At 30.7% G+C, this 16,084-nt stretch overlaps 2 protein-coding genes across 2 annotated transcripts; both read right to left on the minus strand.

Moving 5' to 3' along the window:
- Positions 1-870: 870 nt before the first annotated feature.
- Positions 871-1,425, minus strand: HELRODRAFT_166111 (hypothetical protein; the record flags this gene model as incomplete). The annotated part of the gene is made up of 1 exon (XM_009033134.1): positions 871-1,425. One exon carries the CDS (start codon positions 1,423-1,425, stop codon positions 871-873), a length of 555 nt encoding a protein of 184 aa, XP_009031382.1.
- Positions 1,426-2,851: 1,426 nt separating this feature from the next.
- HELRODRAFT_166112 (hypothetical protein) lies at positions 2,852-9,184 on the minus strand (the record flags this gene model as incomplete). The annotated part of the gene is made up of 2 exons (XM_009033135.1): positions 2,852-7,936; positions 9,143-9,184. The coding sequence occupies 2 exons, from the start codon at positions 9,182-9,184 to the stop codon at positions 2,852-2,854; spliced, it is 5,127 nt and encodes a 1,708-aa protein (XP_009031383.1).
- Positions 9,185-16,084: the final 6,900 nt, after the last annotated feature.

The raw sequence follows: 16,084 nt of genomic DNA on the forward strand, positions 1-16,084 counted from the left end.
AGAGAATAGAGAGGCGCGAACTGACTTTCCTATGCCTCCAGCGAACGAAAAGCTTCCATTGTATTTTAAAAATAATAAAATAAATAAATATAAATAAGTTAATACAAGTTAATAAAGTTAATAAAGTTAAAGTTAAAGTTATACACTGAAATGGATATTTTAAAAATAATAAAATAAATAAATAAAGTTAAATAAAGTTAATACAAGTTAATAAAGTTAAAGTTATACACTGAAATGGATTACAGTTTGGAGAGTGAGGTGTGTGCGTACGTGTGATACATATTATTTTTATCATATTTGTATAACGTGGATCTATCAGGGCGTCGGAGTCTGTTAAAATAATTCCGATTCCAACATTTTAGTTTAAATGTTTCCGACTCCTAGCCTCGACTCCCAGAAAAATATTTCAACATTCTCTCTATAGTTTTTCCGAAACACCACCACTTAATGAATGATATTTTAAAAATCATTTGAAAACAGTTAATTCAATTTTTTGTGCAAGTTTCAAGTTTCAATGTATGTACTATTTTTTTTATTCATGTACTTTACTTTTTATTGCTTTTATTAAATGTTTTATAGTCCATAGTTTACAAACTTGAAAGTGTTATTGAAAAAAAACGCAATCATAACGTTAAAAAATCTAAAAAAAACCCTTCCTTCTAATATAACATATTTCATTTAATTGACCATATATATATTTCAGTTAATGTTTACCAGACTTATATATATTTATGAAATCTACCAAATTTCTAGCGTTGGATAGTTTTCTATTACATTTTTCAATATTTCGAACCAAATTCTTGCCATCATTATTTATTTTGGTAACGTTAGAATAATATACAGTTTCTTTGCCAGTACCGTGAACTTTTGTTAAAACCAGGCTTGCCAAATTAATCCGAAATTGGTGAGCAATACTTGCTTCCGCAGATCTCCTTTCTTGTCAGCTTTCAATAGTTTATCCTCTGTCATACTTTTTAGAAAACTCCAGCTTATCATTTCTTCGTGTGGTGATTCTCGTCCAGGTGACAGTGGATAAGCTGGTTGTCGTTCTTCGTTGTCTCTTTCATCATCCATTGATAACCCAAGTTCTTTCGAATTCTTTTTGAAGTCTCTCGACAAAAATGAATCGTTCGGAGATGTGTAATCTAGTGAAAGCAAGCAATCGTAAGACTGGTACATATCTTGACCAGTCATTGCCAGCGGACAGCGTGTCGGTGAAGAAGAAGATGATGAAGATGGTGAGGACGATTTTCGAGATGGTGATAACGATCTTGATCTTGTTATCGGCCACCTACTTCTACTTCTTCCACGTTCGTATTCATCAGTTAAGGTATCACTTTGCATTCGAGGAGGAGCCGATTGTGATCTTGATAAATCAGGCCCATACTTTGACCTGGTTGAACTGTAGAGATTTGACATTTCCATTTCTTCTTATGATGATATCTAAAAAATGTATTTATTTCAAAGAATTGAGATTAATGTTTTACTGTTTCAACAGTCAGTGAACTTATCGGAAATCCTTGAAGCTCAAATTTTTTCTGAATGTTGATTATTTCAGTTGAATTTTGTGAAGAAAAGTTAATAAAATTATCTAGAAGAAACAAAAATATTGCAGTATCAATATCGTCAATTGATTCCAATGTTTTTTCACAACAATTGTTTCGATTCCACTATTTATACCCTAATTTTGAAATACTTCAAATTTTTGCCATAGTTTCCTATCCATTAAAATTCTTGGTTAATAATCTCCACTATCGACTTTGTTGATGCTCATAAAATATAACTTACCAGACTTTGTTTGAAGTTTAGTTTGACTCCGTGAAACAAAGTGCTCTTACATTATCCTAGCCAAAGTGAAACCTCACAATGAGTCTTAGGCTACATAATTCATAAATCATTGTTTTATTGTTACAAAAATAAATCTTTAATTCACGTGTTTTTATTATACAAATTTAACCTTTGAATAAAAAAATAATAACGTGTTGTTTTTGAATAATTTTTTCTAAACTTTGAAAATTTAATTCAATATGAATTCCATAATTGACTTTATTGATATTTTTTAACATCCAGCCTTTGTTTGAAGTTTTGATTGACATCGTGAAACAAAGGGTTCTTACATCATTTTAACCATAATGAAAGTTGTCAGCCAGTTTTACGTAACTGAGAGTGTAATAATTAATGAATTGAAAATAATTTAATCAACCTGGTTGTAAAAATTGTATCTTGATTTACATTTTATTATCATAGTTATTAAACTCTCGATAAATATTATATCGTGTTATGTTTTAACAAATATTTTTAAATATAAACATCATCTGCAATTTAAATTACAAATGAAGTACAGGACAGTAGAGTATATTTGGCAATTGTTGAAGCTCAGTTTGGCAATGACCAACCGATCCTTATATGAAATAACATCAAAAACACATTGGTCACATTATTTTTTATCAGCTAAATGGTTGTTGATTGTAATGGGCTTCATCAGCCAGCGTATCGTGTTTTCAACTAACAAATGTGTTTCCATATTAATTCGCCTTGATTGTTTTTCTGGAACCCAAATTTTGTTTAAGTTTTCGCATTAAACAAATTACCGTGATGTGTTTGCACAAATAATTAATAAAATGAATAAACTTTCAACTTACACTTAAAAAATAGTCCTTTTCATGCTAAAAATGTATTTTTGCTCAATATTTAAGAAGATTTAATTAGAATGAATATAAATTATTTGCGTTGCCATGTTAAATTTCATTACTTTTCATTTATTCATTAGCAAAATATTTGCTTTTGGCACGAGATTATTTATTAATTTAAACTGTTTTTCAAAAACAAAATGTTCAAAATTATGTATAATTTAATTAGTAAACATTCGAGCAATGATATTTTTTAAGCGAAAACTGTTTGGTTTAATTTCGAAAACGGAATGTGATTCTTCGTTGTGATTTTCCGACGATGATGTCGTCATGTAGGTGGTGGTCCTTTTTGTTGTCGCTGTTGAAAGCAAGGAAGTTTCAAAAGAATTGTGGCAGTTAGGTGGTTGTTTGAACTGCTCAAATTTGTAAAGTTTTTGTTGGTGATGAAGATCATTTTTAATGTTTTCTACCTGCTTTATGTTGTTTTGTTGATGCAGTTTTTGGAGATCAAACATATTTGTTGACGTGTTTTCCCATACGAACTTTGGTTCAAATTGTTCAAATAGTGGTTCAAGGCAATTATTTTGACAGTCAAAAAACGTTTGAAGTGATTTGTTACGAGTTGAATGTACTTGAAATTGTTTCAACAAAATTTCATCTAAATTCTTTTTATGTTCTGTAGTTTCATGATGACTTTTACACTGATGATCTTGTATTTTGAAAAGTTGCTGCTGAAAATTTGATTTGCTCTTTTGGTGTCGGTGGTGTTGTTGGTTTAGCTCTTGAAAACCGTATGGTTGGTAATATTGGAATTCGTGGGATCTTTTCAACATTTGATCCAAACTTTGTTTATTCAGTTCGGAATCCAATTTTTCGATCACTTCCATGCATTTTGCTTTCTTGATGATATCCATCACTCCCTCGAAATGTTTTTTCTTCACCTCTTTGCATTGTATAATTTTTAAGAGTTCCATATATTCTTTCCAAGGGTTTCCATCATCAACGAAATTTTTTTTATGGATATCAAAGTTATTGCAGCCTTCAAGGTGTAACCCTAAAAATGTGTTGTTAGTTTTGTCGCTATATGTGTTGTTGTTAGTCATATTCGGCAAATTGTCTTGAAAGTTGCAAATAAAATCACCGTGATTTAATGGTGGTGTTAAGCACATAACATATTTAAAATTTGTCGGTTCAGTTTTTTGATCGAAAACATTTTTTGGTTGCAAATGGTCGAAGGATTTGTTTTTATTTTGATTGATAATTTTGAAATTTTTCAAGCCATATACAATGCCGTTATCCTCATCTTCCACGTGATCACTGTTCATTATGTAATTGATGAGTTTCTTCTCCTCTTTAGTGTAATAAAAATTTCCAAGGTCATAATCACTTTCGTCGCCGGTTTCGATGGCGGAGTTGTTGTAGTTGTTTGAATCCATTTCCGTCTTCTCGTTCGCATTTTCATTGTCGTCAAAATAGAAAATATTACTCTTTGTGTTCTTGTATATGTTTGTATTGTACTCATTTTTGTTTTGAATGTACGTTTTGTAATTGTCATCATTAAGTCCACTTGACAACAAATCAGATAAATCAACATTTCTGCTAAACCGTTTGCCATCCAGGTTGTTAAGGTTACTCTGGTTTACGTCGGCACGCGTTTGATTGACTTCATTAAAAGTTGTGCTGTTTGCAACTGTTTGCACGCTGCTAGTCTCATTTTTAACGTAGCATTTTCTTCTTTGATGTAAGTTATATATTTGGGCTGCCTGATCATCTGGAGCTGTTTGCATCATTTGCATTACTGTTTTGGACAAGTCTCTTTCCTTTGCGTTCTGTGCCGATGCATTCAAACTTGAACCGTAGTTTTGGGAATCAAGAATTGTGGATCTTTGGTTTTTTGTTTGGGTTTTTATTGGATTAAAAATGAATGGTTTAATTTCTTTTGCACCATAGTCTCTAGTTTTCAACTGCTGCTCAGTAGATAGCTTGCTGTACAATTTTACTGGTTCAAGGACATCTGATTTCATTTGTGCTTGCGTCGAGTTGACAGAGTGGTTATTCACCAAGACTTCTTCGTTGTCGTCAGAATTTTCTTTGCGCAGGCATTTCTCAATGAGTTTATCTATAGCACTGATTTTGTTTATTTTCAGCAAAGCTTGACTGTTTTGATGAGAGATAGATCTCGTTAGCGCATTCCTGTTTTTGTTCATTTTGTGGTCTGAGTAACGACTGCTCCCAGTTTTATCACATCCATCATTGTTGCTATTGTACTGGTGGTTGCTATTTTCATTTCCAGCATCATCATCAGTTTCTGAATCATGTGTCACATTTTTGGTTTCTTTTATAAGATCAAAACTTTTTTTCATGGATTTCATATCATTTGAAATATTTCTTTTTGAATTTGTAGATTTACTTCGAATGTTTGCTGTTTTTGACTCCTTCGCCTGAATTTTTTTGTCATTTCCATCTATATTCAGTTCTGTTTCTTCCCCATCCTCAATGTTCACGTCATGGATTGAACGTTCCTTATGTTTATTCTTATTTTTCAGCAACTTGAGTTTTTTCAAACGATCAGAAATATAAGTAAGGTTATCATGGTAAGTAGGGGATTTCGCAGCCCGTTTAATTGATTTTTTACTACTTCTACCCTGCAGTGAACGAGGATTTGACTGTTTGTCCTCATGATTTATTTTTGAACCTGTAGTTTCTTTGCTCGTTGCAAATTTTGATTCGTCAATTGTTTCAAGGGAAAATTTGTTTTTTTCGTTTTTCAGTGGTGTGACTGAAGGTTTTAATTTATTCTCGAATTTTTTTTCCAATTTTCTCAACTCTTCTTTTGCATAAGCAAAAATGTTTGATGCTTCTTTAGCAGCTAGAATAGATGGGGATTTTAGCGCGATTTCTTTGAGAAAATTGTTCAGTATTTCCATTTCTTCCATGGAAAATTGTTGTTTGTTCTCTCTGCAACTAATGCTGTCATCCAAATTATTGACCTCTATCACAAATTCACTCGACACTGTTGACTCTCTGTCGCTTTTCAAATCAAACATTTTGCAAACTTGCTCATCAGCTTCATCTAGAAGTTGGCTATCGTTGTGCTTGAGAGCTTTCAACGAAACATTAGATTCCTTTCCTAAGGTTTGTACTACTTCAAAATGGTGCTGACAGTAATTTTCATCTGAAAGTTTGTTCAAATTATTCATTAAATATATTTCCGGTTTTGGAAGTTTTTTTGGTAATTTTGGAAACATCACGAGTTTTGGTGACAAGGGCAAATTCAAGGAAGTGCAAGCGTACCGCCGAGTAGTTGCAGATTTCACTCTGTGCATGAAATCACTAATTAGACTTAAATTAGAAATATTTTTTAGTAAAAGATTTTTTCCGTAGTCAGTAAAAACGGCCGCACATATGACAATTTGTCGATTGACAGCTGCATCGTAATGGTTAAAAGTGCATTTTTCAAATACGATCGGTTTGGCAGTTAGTTTTTTCACAAATAAAGTTTCAGGAGAGATTTTAGTAATTGTTCCGACGGAGTTAAAATTAGGGACAGGTTCACAAAGAGAACTAATTGCGCAATATTTGGGCTCATACTTTACTTCCTCTATGTGCCGATCGCCCATCGAAATTGTTTCATTATTTTTTTGTGAAGAAATGAATTTGTTCATTCTTTTCATGTCAGCACGTTTTAATTTGTGTTCTAAATTTGTGTTCTTGTTTATCATCTCAAAATCTTCGTTTGAATTCATTTTTAAACTTTTTGATTTGGTCAGTTTCGATTGTATTGTCGTGAAATTTTTTGCATTATTTTCAAAATTACCTTCATTAAAACAGTTTTTTTGCATAGAGGGATTATCGCCGTTACTTAGCGTACAGGTGGAGCTTTTGACATTCATGGGCTTTACTGCAACGACTGCGTCAGTGCTCCCCGCTTGCAACGACCATCCGCTCGTTTTGTCTCTAATTTTATTTTTATAGTCAAGCTGATGATTTATTTTATTTTTGGAAACGGGTTTGTGTTTCTGATTTGATATTATACACTTGCTGTCTCCACAGTCATCTACGTCACCGCCGGGATATGCGTTGTTAGTAAAGTTCTCTCGGTTTAGATCGGCTTTTTTATGATCGCGTCTAGATGGCTTCACAACCAAAAATTTCGGTTTTGAATTTTTTGAGTTGCTAAGGTTTAAATTTTGTCTATTTCTTTGTCGATTATGTTCAAATAATTTTTCTATGAAGGGATATTTTTGTTTTCTTATTGAAATTTTCTTTTTTGCACTATCTTGAACACCAATGACGCAAGTTTGCAGATTTTCGTGCTCTTCATCCTTTTCGATCACTTTCATTTCTGTGTCAGATGTTTTAATTTCTAAATTATTTTCAATTTGAACATCACTGTTGTTTTTATTGTTATTGAGGAAATGATGTGAAAAATTAGTTAGCTTGTTTCCTGCAAAATACATAAACTGTAGCGAATTTGACTCATTTTCCAAATTGTTTTCATTAAGAATTTGACCATGAACAGATACTGGTCTAGGACAACTTGCTTGTGGATTGTCTATATTTCGATTGGTTGATATTTTATTGTTCATTTTGGTTACGGCTATGCTTTTGAAACCATTCATTAATTGCTTGTCATTTATAGTTTTATTTTTTCCAAATTTAAATTGAAATGTTTTTATGTTTTCAACAGACAAAGCGTTAGTTTTATTGATAATTTTTGGACTCATCTGATTTGAATTTAAAACTGGCAACTGATTATTTTTTTGCCTGGAAGTGTTTGAAAAAATTAACGATTGAGTTTCCATCATTCCTGATGGTTCATCAATATTCCCACTTTGAACATTTAACGATTGAAACACGCTCCTGCCGTCAGCGAGTTCCTCTTCCGACACCCGGCGAACTATTTTGAATTTTCTCTCTTCATTTTTTTCAACATCTTCGCTTTTTTCTAGTTTCTGGCTTGTCGAAATGTTTTTGTAATTATTTTTTGATTGTTCGCCAAAACTGAATTTACACGAATCAACAAATTTCTTGTCTGAATTATCGTTAGATGAATGTGAAGGAGCTGCAGTTTTTAATTCGCTTGTTTCAATAAAAACTTTTTTTTTTGGGGGTCCATCGTTGAAATTAATTTTATTGCAGTTATTGTCGTTTTTATCTGTTCTTGTGTCTTTCACAAGCCAGTTGTTTATATTTTTATTAAAATTTTTGTTCTTGTTTGATTCTTTCACAAATCTGAATGGTGCTATCTTACGACTTGCCTCTGTGACTGCACTGCTTGCCATAATATCTTTCGTGAAGTTTGCCTGCAAGAAATAAATTAACAATGCAATTGAAAAATTTGTTGACAGATAAAAAACATCAACAGAAAAATCGTGATTGAAGTTTTAATTACATTAGAAACTTGACTTGTTAGATAGGTGAGATCTGTATTTTTGAAGCGCTGCATTACTTTTCTTCATTTTAACAAACCCTTTCTGCTTGATAAACATTTTTAGAGTAATATGCTACACTATTTTACTATTCAATATTATAGGATCAGGTTCATTACTTTTTATTATTAGTCAATAGCGCTCACGTAAACAATGGAAATAAACATAAAATAAATTTGTTTACATGACGACAGCATAGTTTTTCAATATGTCTGTCTATTTAACCAAATATCTGGTTTTAAAATTATCATTAGTCATTTACTTTTTCATTTTTTTTACTCTGTTGAAAAACAGACAGGCTAACAAGTGTGATTTCTCATGTTGAATGTTGCACAAACGTTAGGAACACCTCAATTATTGAACAAACTGATGAATGTAACGTATTATCATAACCTCGACTCGTATTCCTGTCGTATCTCACATGCATGCAAAGGCCTACTAAAATTCAAGTTTTTTCTTATGATTAGCATCAATTTTGTTCTTAGATTCTATTCAACTTGCATTTTAGTTTAAGTTTGAGAAATTATGTTTCAAACTTTTCATGTTATAAGAATGCAGTTTTTGAAAATTTGGAAAAAATTAGAGCACGGCGGAATAGTTAAGTTTCATTCTATGACAGATAAGTAAATCTAAAATTGTTTTTATAAACCATAAATAATACAAAAAAATATTTGTAAATTTTTTGAAAAGTTGAAAATTAGAAGAAAATAAACTGAGAAAACAAATAAATAATAAATAAATAATAAAAAATAAAAGTAAATGAAATTATGATTTTTGAAAATTTAAAATGATTTTATAGAAATATTATTCGTAAAAGTTTGAAAAGTTAACAGTAGAGAAGTAGTTCTGGTTAATATCATTGGACGGTGATTCATATGTTTAAATAAATTTCTAAGCCCTACAGACGCCAAACTCAAGTACATTCATAAGAAACAACTAAGAATGTTAATGATTACACACACACACATATATATGTTGTGGTTAATCGTACGTAGAAAGTATAATCTATAGATTAAATATAACTTCCTGTTGATTCAATTTTTAATTTTACAAATTTTTTCTATGATAAAGTTAATTTACCACATTGGCATCTTGCAAGAAGTAGAAGTATTTTAATTGCATTTTTTCAAACAGCTCAATATATAGATGTATAAACATTTAATAAAAAAATAAGCTTTTTTTGAAATTGTGAAATTGCTTGGATAGCAAAATCCAACAGAAATTATATTTATTTTGGTAAAGCTAAGACACGATTTAGGTAAATAATATTACAGAAATATGATTAAATAAATTTAATCAACAAAGTCACTTCACATGCTGCATGCACTCTTCCACATTCACTCAAAGCAGCCTCAAACAGGAAAGCCTAATATGACTCTTTAACAATAACAATGCCTCAAGTCTTATTTAATTATAAACAAGTCCTGGTGGAGCATGCACATGGCATACATAATGGGTGTTTCATCGGAAATGTTCAGCTGATATATCTGTTGATAACACTGCTTCTATTAATACCGCTTCCTCACTTAATTATTATTATCTGTTTTTTAACCTATTTTTTCTTCTTTTTCAAAAACTTTTCAATTTTTGAACTTTTTGAGTGTTGTATGTTTCTTAATTTCATCATCATTAAATTTCAACTTTTTATATTGCAAAGCCTCTACACATTAAAAATACATGAAAATACATGGAATAAGTTTTTCATTTCAGCGCAAACAACAACAAACAACAACAGCAATAGAACTGACCGACCACTGACTGACTGACTTTGTGTATGGATGTTAAAGCAGGCATCAAATTACCCCATGTCTCCTCACACACAATTTATTCCTCTTTTCTTTGTTTTTTTTCAATTGTTTCTTTTCTTTACAAGATCGTTAAGGCAATTATTTAAAAACAATGTTTATTTTTTATGTTTTTGTTATTGAACACTTGCTTCAACAAAAATTAAAGGTTTTCACGCATGGTTTAATTAAGCAAAACAGAACAAAACTGAATTCAAATTTTCTGTGTGAAATAAATCAAAAATACTTTTTGTGAAATGGCAAAACATTGACAAATAACACTTTTCATTGACTTGCAAATTTTAAAATCCAAGTTCAGAAGAGCAGACATGGAGCGAGCGATACATCCTGCCATCAATCAAACGCTCCATTAATCAATTCATCTTATGAGATTAGTCTAATCATTGTTTAGTCTAGCCATTTTTATCTGTTTTATCTTCAAAACATTACAGCAATTGTAAATTTTTTTTTTATAATTTCGTGTGGGAAAATATGCAAACCAGCAATATATTTAGATAATCATTGACTTTTTTTTAATTTGTGGCATGTCAATATTGAAACAAATGAATAAAAACTTACAAAAATTTAGTGTAAATAAAAATAACCCAAGTATTTTTTTATGTAGATATATTTTCCAATAAATAACACAAAATAAACTCAACATTGAGCATAATTATGAAATATTAAAAATATCATTAACATGTTAAGACAGGGGTGGGCAAACTTTTTGCTGTGAGGGCCGCGTTGAAAACTATTTAACCTTTCGAGGGCCGCTTATGTACATTTATCGACCGTTAACACAGGGCAGAGGAAATTTTTAACATGTTCATCATGATCATTTATGGCTGACGACAGACGAACTTTTTTTTAGGTGATAATATCTTGCTGACGATTTAATTATTTCATTTATAATTTCTTTTTTACAAAAATGTTTGAAACGCCTCGCGGGCCGCGAAAAATGGCTTCAAGATCCACACGCGGCAATTTGCCCACCCCTGTGTTATGACGAAAGCCTGCGAAAAAACTAAGAACCATTTACACCCACCAAATGCCCGCTGATCAATAAACAACTGATGTTCATTTTTGCATGTGATGGCACGAGCTGATCTTGGAGAAGAGTTGTAATGTTCTCAATGTATGTTCACAACACTAAGTAAATTTTGTAAATATATTTTTTGTATAATCTCAACTATTTGATGTCCCAAATATTTTAAAATTTTGAATAGTCGAAGAAAAAAATTTAAGTTTCTTGGTGAAGATAAATTAATAAGTGTTCAAATTTTAGATGCCTAAGCCAATAGAAACATTAGCACTTGTAGTTTTTTAAGGATGAAATTTTTTTATTAACGTTTATCAAATTTTATATTTATAATTTTCAATGATAAATATTATCAACAAATGCTAATATAATAATATTTTGTATGAAATGTCATGTGGAAGCCTAAAATAGACTTTTCTAATCTCAAACCAAAAAGTTTTAAATAAATAATTTAAAGTTCAGTTTTTATCTTTTAAAATTTCGACAGTTTGTCATTTAATAAGAGCTGCACATCATCATCCATCACTATGATATGTGCACGATCCATTGAAAAATGCAACGTCGTTAATGTTTCCGAAATTGTAATTCTACGTTGAACATTTTCGACACAACAACAACAACAGATATAGGACCGTTGTTTTGTATCTCAAGTTTGTATTGAATCAATCATTCATTTGTCTGCAAACATTATACACGTACACATACACATGCCAACCAACCATGATAAACACCACCGTCACGTGCATATTAAACTACAAATATAAATAAAAAAACCGCATAAGTGTGTGTGTGTATGCGTGTGTGTGTTTGTGTGTGTTTGTGCCACACAACCACACAAAATCATTCGTAAGTTAAGCGTGCGTGAAATTAGTCTGGCACAACGTACCAGAACGTTAAATGCGATCCCAGGCTTATCAGTACTAAAATATAAACAGTATGTTTATAATCTGCCTAAGAGTTAGCTAATAAATTACTTCATATACTACACACACATAATATTTATATACATTCACATTGCACATACAAATATGTTTATGTTTAATGTTTATGTGTTGTGTGAAAATAAACATATTATTTATTAGCATTTTAAATTAAATTTTTTATTCCTTATAAAAAGTTTGAGTAAATCTATATTCGTGTGAAGGAGAATGAGTTTTATATTCTCAGCTTTTCACTTGGACTCAGTTCAAGCCGCTATTCACCTAAAATATTTCATTAATTGAATATTAATTAACTAAATGAATATTAATTAACCAAATCTACAGCTTGTTTTAAACCAATAGCAAAGAATGACTCATTGAATTAAATCATCAATTTAAAGGTTAAGTAGTATTGAAACTAGAAGGCGTAAGAAGGAGCACAATGCTACGTTGGTATCGACTAAACTGTTTAACATCTCCAATGTATCAGATAATCCTAGAAAATAATTAATATAAATGAACCACGTTAAGAAAGTTAAACAGTTCCAGGAACAAATAATACATTCCTCAACTTCCATTAAGTTGTTAATGGTTTTATTTTTCAACCGAATTTTTTTAATCAAGATAATTTTTCACCCAAAAAGTTTTTCAATTTGAATGTATACGCGCGTGCCATATTTACAAGCCTGGAGTGTCACAGTATGAAAAATGAAGTAAAATTAACAAATGAATAATTTTGTATAAACAAATGAAAAGATATCATTTCTAAACGACGACGTCTACACATTGATTATATGCGTCTAGAATGTATGTAAGTGTGTATGCGAATGGTTGTATGTGTATGTTATATGTAAATAAATATGTGTGCTTGTTTGTATGTGTATGAATATTTGTATGTACATTTGGTGAGTATTATACCCACGCACAACCGAAATGTATGATTCATGATCGAACAGATCACCAAGATATATACATAAATAAACGCCCATTAAAATACAATTTATTCTTATTACTATTCGTCTGTACTGTTGTTTAAGATTAACAGAGCCGTTTATATATTTTTATGTATAAAAATGTATATGTGTATAACAATATAACAATGTATATACATATATTTATGTATATATTTAAATTTATCCAATGGTATCTTAAACTCTTGGTGATCTTAAACTACAATACAGACGAATAGTTTATAAATATATATAAATAAATAAATAAATATATATATATATATAACAATGTTGAAATGAACACACATCTGTAAATATGAAATAGCGTCTGTTTATCGTATTTATGGAGAGGCATTACGTAGCGGTTTATGAGGAATATAATAGGAGAATGATGGAGATAGATACTGAGATGTTGAGACTGCTTGGTCTCAGAGGTTGGGCTGAAGGAAATGTGCTGGATAACATACAACCCAAAGTTGTACATCTTATAGAGGGTATATAAATATATACAAGTATGAAGACATATAAATACATATTCATCCTTATTTTCATATTAAAGTACATCTATTGCGATGTGTAAGGCATGAATGTGTGTGTTAGTGTATGTGTGTTAGTGTGTGTGTGCGGACGAGTGTGTGTGTGTGTGCCTAGTGCATAACATAATAGATACTAAAGACGATTAAACGAGTTTAAACTTAGACATAAAAATTGTTAATATAAAATTCAAACATTAAAGCATACGACGTCATTCTATATACATGCCCAATCCTAATGAATAGAACTAATATGTAAAACATACATATAAATATATAAATGAATTATATACATTACACACACACACACACACACACACATATATATATATATATATATATATATATATATATATATATCTATATAGAAATAAATAAATAAATATATATATGCTGGTAAAGCATTAATTTCTAGCGTTAAAATAACATTCAAAACGTTTGAAATTTGACAGATATCATAAATTACTGCATCACTGCATAGCATATATTATATATATATAATATATATATTATATATGTTTATATATATATATTATTGGTGTTTTTTAAGCGCCCTTTAAAAAGATCCCAGAGGCGCTAACGATTATCACAGTACATTGCGTATCATTTTATTAAAGCAATGTAGTAAATGGAGAAAAAGACATCAGCACGGGTAAGTTTGGACAAAAAGATGATGTTTAAACCTTTTACAAAATTGAATAACAGACAACGCAGGATCACGAAGGTCCATAGGCAAACCATTCTAGACAACAGGACCCATTACGGAAAAATTCCTTAGACTAAGATCCAAGTTTTTGTCAGGTACAAATAATAACGTCGGAGCGCAACGTTTGACTCAGAAGTGGCATTGTTCAAGAAATGACTCTGTCAGTTAAATATTTAGGGGCAACTCCCTTAATACTTCTAAAAACCGTTAAACCTTTCTTTAAAATAACTCTTTGATAAACCGGAAGCCAGTGAAGAGCAAAAAGAGTTAGCTTAACGTGATCGTATTTAAGGCCGCCTGAAACAAACATTGCAGCCAAAATTTGAACCAACTTCAGTCTAGACTTATTTACACCAGACAGGTCGTAATATAGCCATTGGAAGAATCTATTTTTGAATAGATAAAGGAATGAACAAAACATTGAAGAGTATGTTTGATTAAAGACTGTTTGATGCACCTGTTGTCTAGAGCATATTTTGAAACTGTTTTAGTATGAACGTTAAAAGACATGTTATTATCAAAAAAACAAATCCCAGTTTGCGCGCAGATGTGCAAGATTCAACGTCAATATCATGATCTGAGTCTACAGACAAAATCATCAAAATGACAAAGAGGGAACTAGTAATGATCTGAGTATTATCGACAAAACCGTGATATTTGAAATGACATTTGTCAATAATTTTGAAGACATCAGAAACAGGAGGAAGCCGAAAATCAGCCCCTGTGGAACTCCGCTTGACACAGTTCCAACATGTGTCAAGTTAGATCTGAGCAGAATTTATTGTGTACGACCAGAAAGGTATGACTCAATCCGTTGAAGAAAATACCCGATATTCCAAATGAATATTGAGCTTGAGTAAACTTAATGAGTGATCGATAAAATCAAAGACGGAGCTCACATCCAAAAGAGCAAACAACGAAACATTCTGAGCATATGTGGAGGAATACAAACTAGAACAGACATTCAATAAAGCCGTCTCAGTCGAATGGAACTGACGATAACCAAATTGGTAAACCGGAAAATAATTGTTGGTATTTAAGTGAGTAACATGTTGCTGAAAAATTATACGTTCAACAATTTTCGACAAAATCACAAAGTTCGACACAGACCGATAACTTGAAAATTCATTTTGGTTCAATGTACTTTTTTTTCAGAATAGGGCATACCACAGGCAAAAACAGGTATATATATATATATATATATATATATATATATATATATATATAATATATGTGTGTGTGTGAGTGTGTGTGTGTTGGATTCCATTGCCGGTTATGCTAATACTAATACTAATAAAAAATCCTTCAAGTTTGAAGAATAATTGGCATAAAGATGGTCTTTTCATTGTGGTAAAAAGCCGTAAAACTATTCAAAACCATGTGCAAAATCAGGTATTATGGTGAAAAATTTTAATGTAATTTTGATATTATTCTTTACAAAGAATAAGTCAAACAATCGTTTGTTTAACATTTTTTTAAAGAATGTTCGTCAAGTTTGTTTCGTTGTGAAGAATTATCGCGTGTTGCCGACGCTGTTACTATTTACCAACTAATTTTTGTCTTTATAAAAGTCAACGTTTGAAAGATTTAATTTAATGGAACTATAATCGGCAGTTAATGATATTGAAAAATAAAAACGAAATTAATGAAATAATAATCAGAGTTATTAAATAAGATAAGAATAAAAATCTAAAAAAGAAAAGTTTTGATTAGTGATACTTAAATTTTACAGAAAGATGAAAAAATAAAAAAAAATAAAAAAATTCACAATCATTGCCGTCTTTAATAATTTATTAAATAAAAATCAATATAGATATAGAACACAACATTCAACTGAACTAGCAGTACTACATTTAGTACAAAACATATTAAATAATCTGAATAAAAAAATCCTAACCATAGGTGTTTTCATAGACCTGTCCAAGGCATTTGATGTTATTAATCATGAGATATTAATAAAGAAATTATACTCCTATGGAATAAGAGGAATAGCACATACATGGTTCATAAGTTATCTGCAAAACAGAAATCAGTATGTGTCGATAAAAAATAAATCTTCAAATAAATTAAATATAACTTCAGGAGTCCCG

Source organism: Helobdella robusta, assembly GCF_000326865.2.
Source record: "Helobdella robusta unplaced genomic scaffold HELROscaffold_9, whole genome shotgun sequence".
In the NCBI taxonomy this organism is placed as follows: Eukaryota; Metazoa; Annelida; class Clitellata; order Rhynchobdellida; family Glossiphoniidae; genus Helobdella; species Helobdella robusta.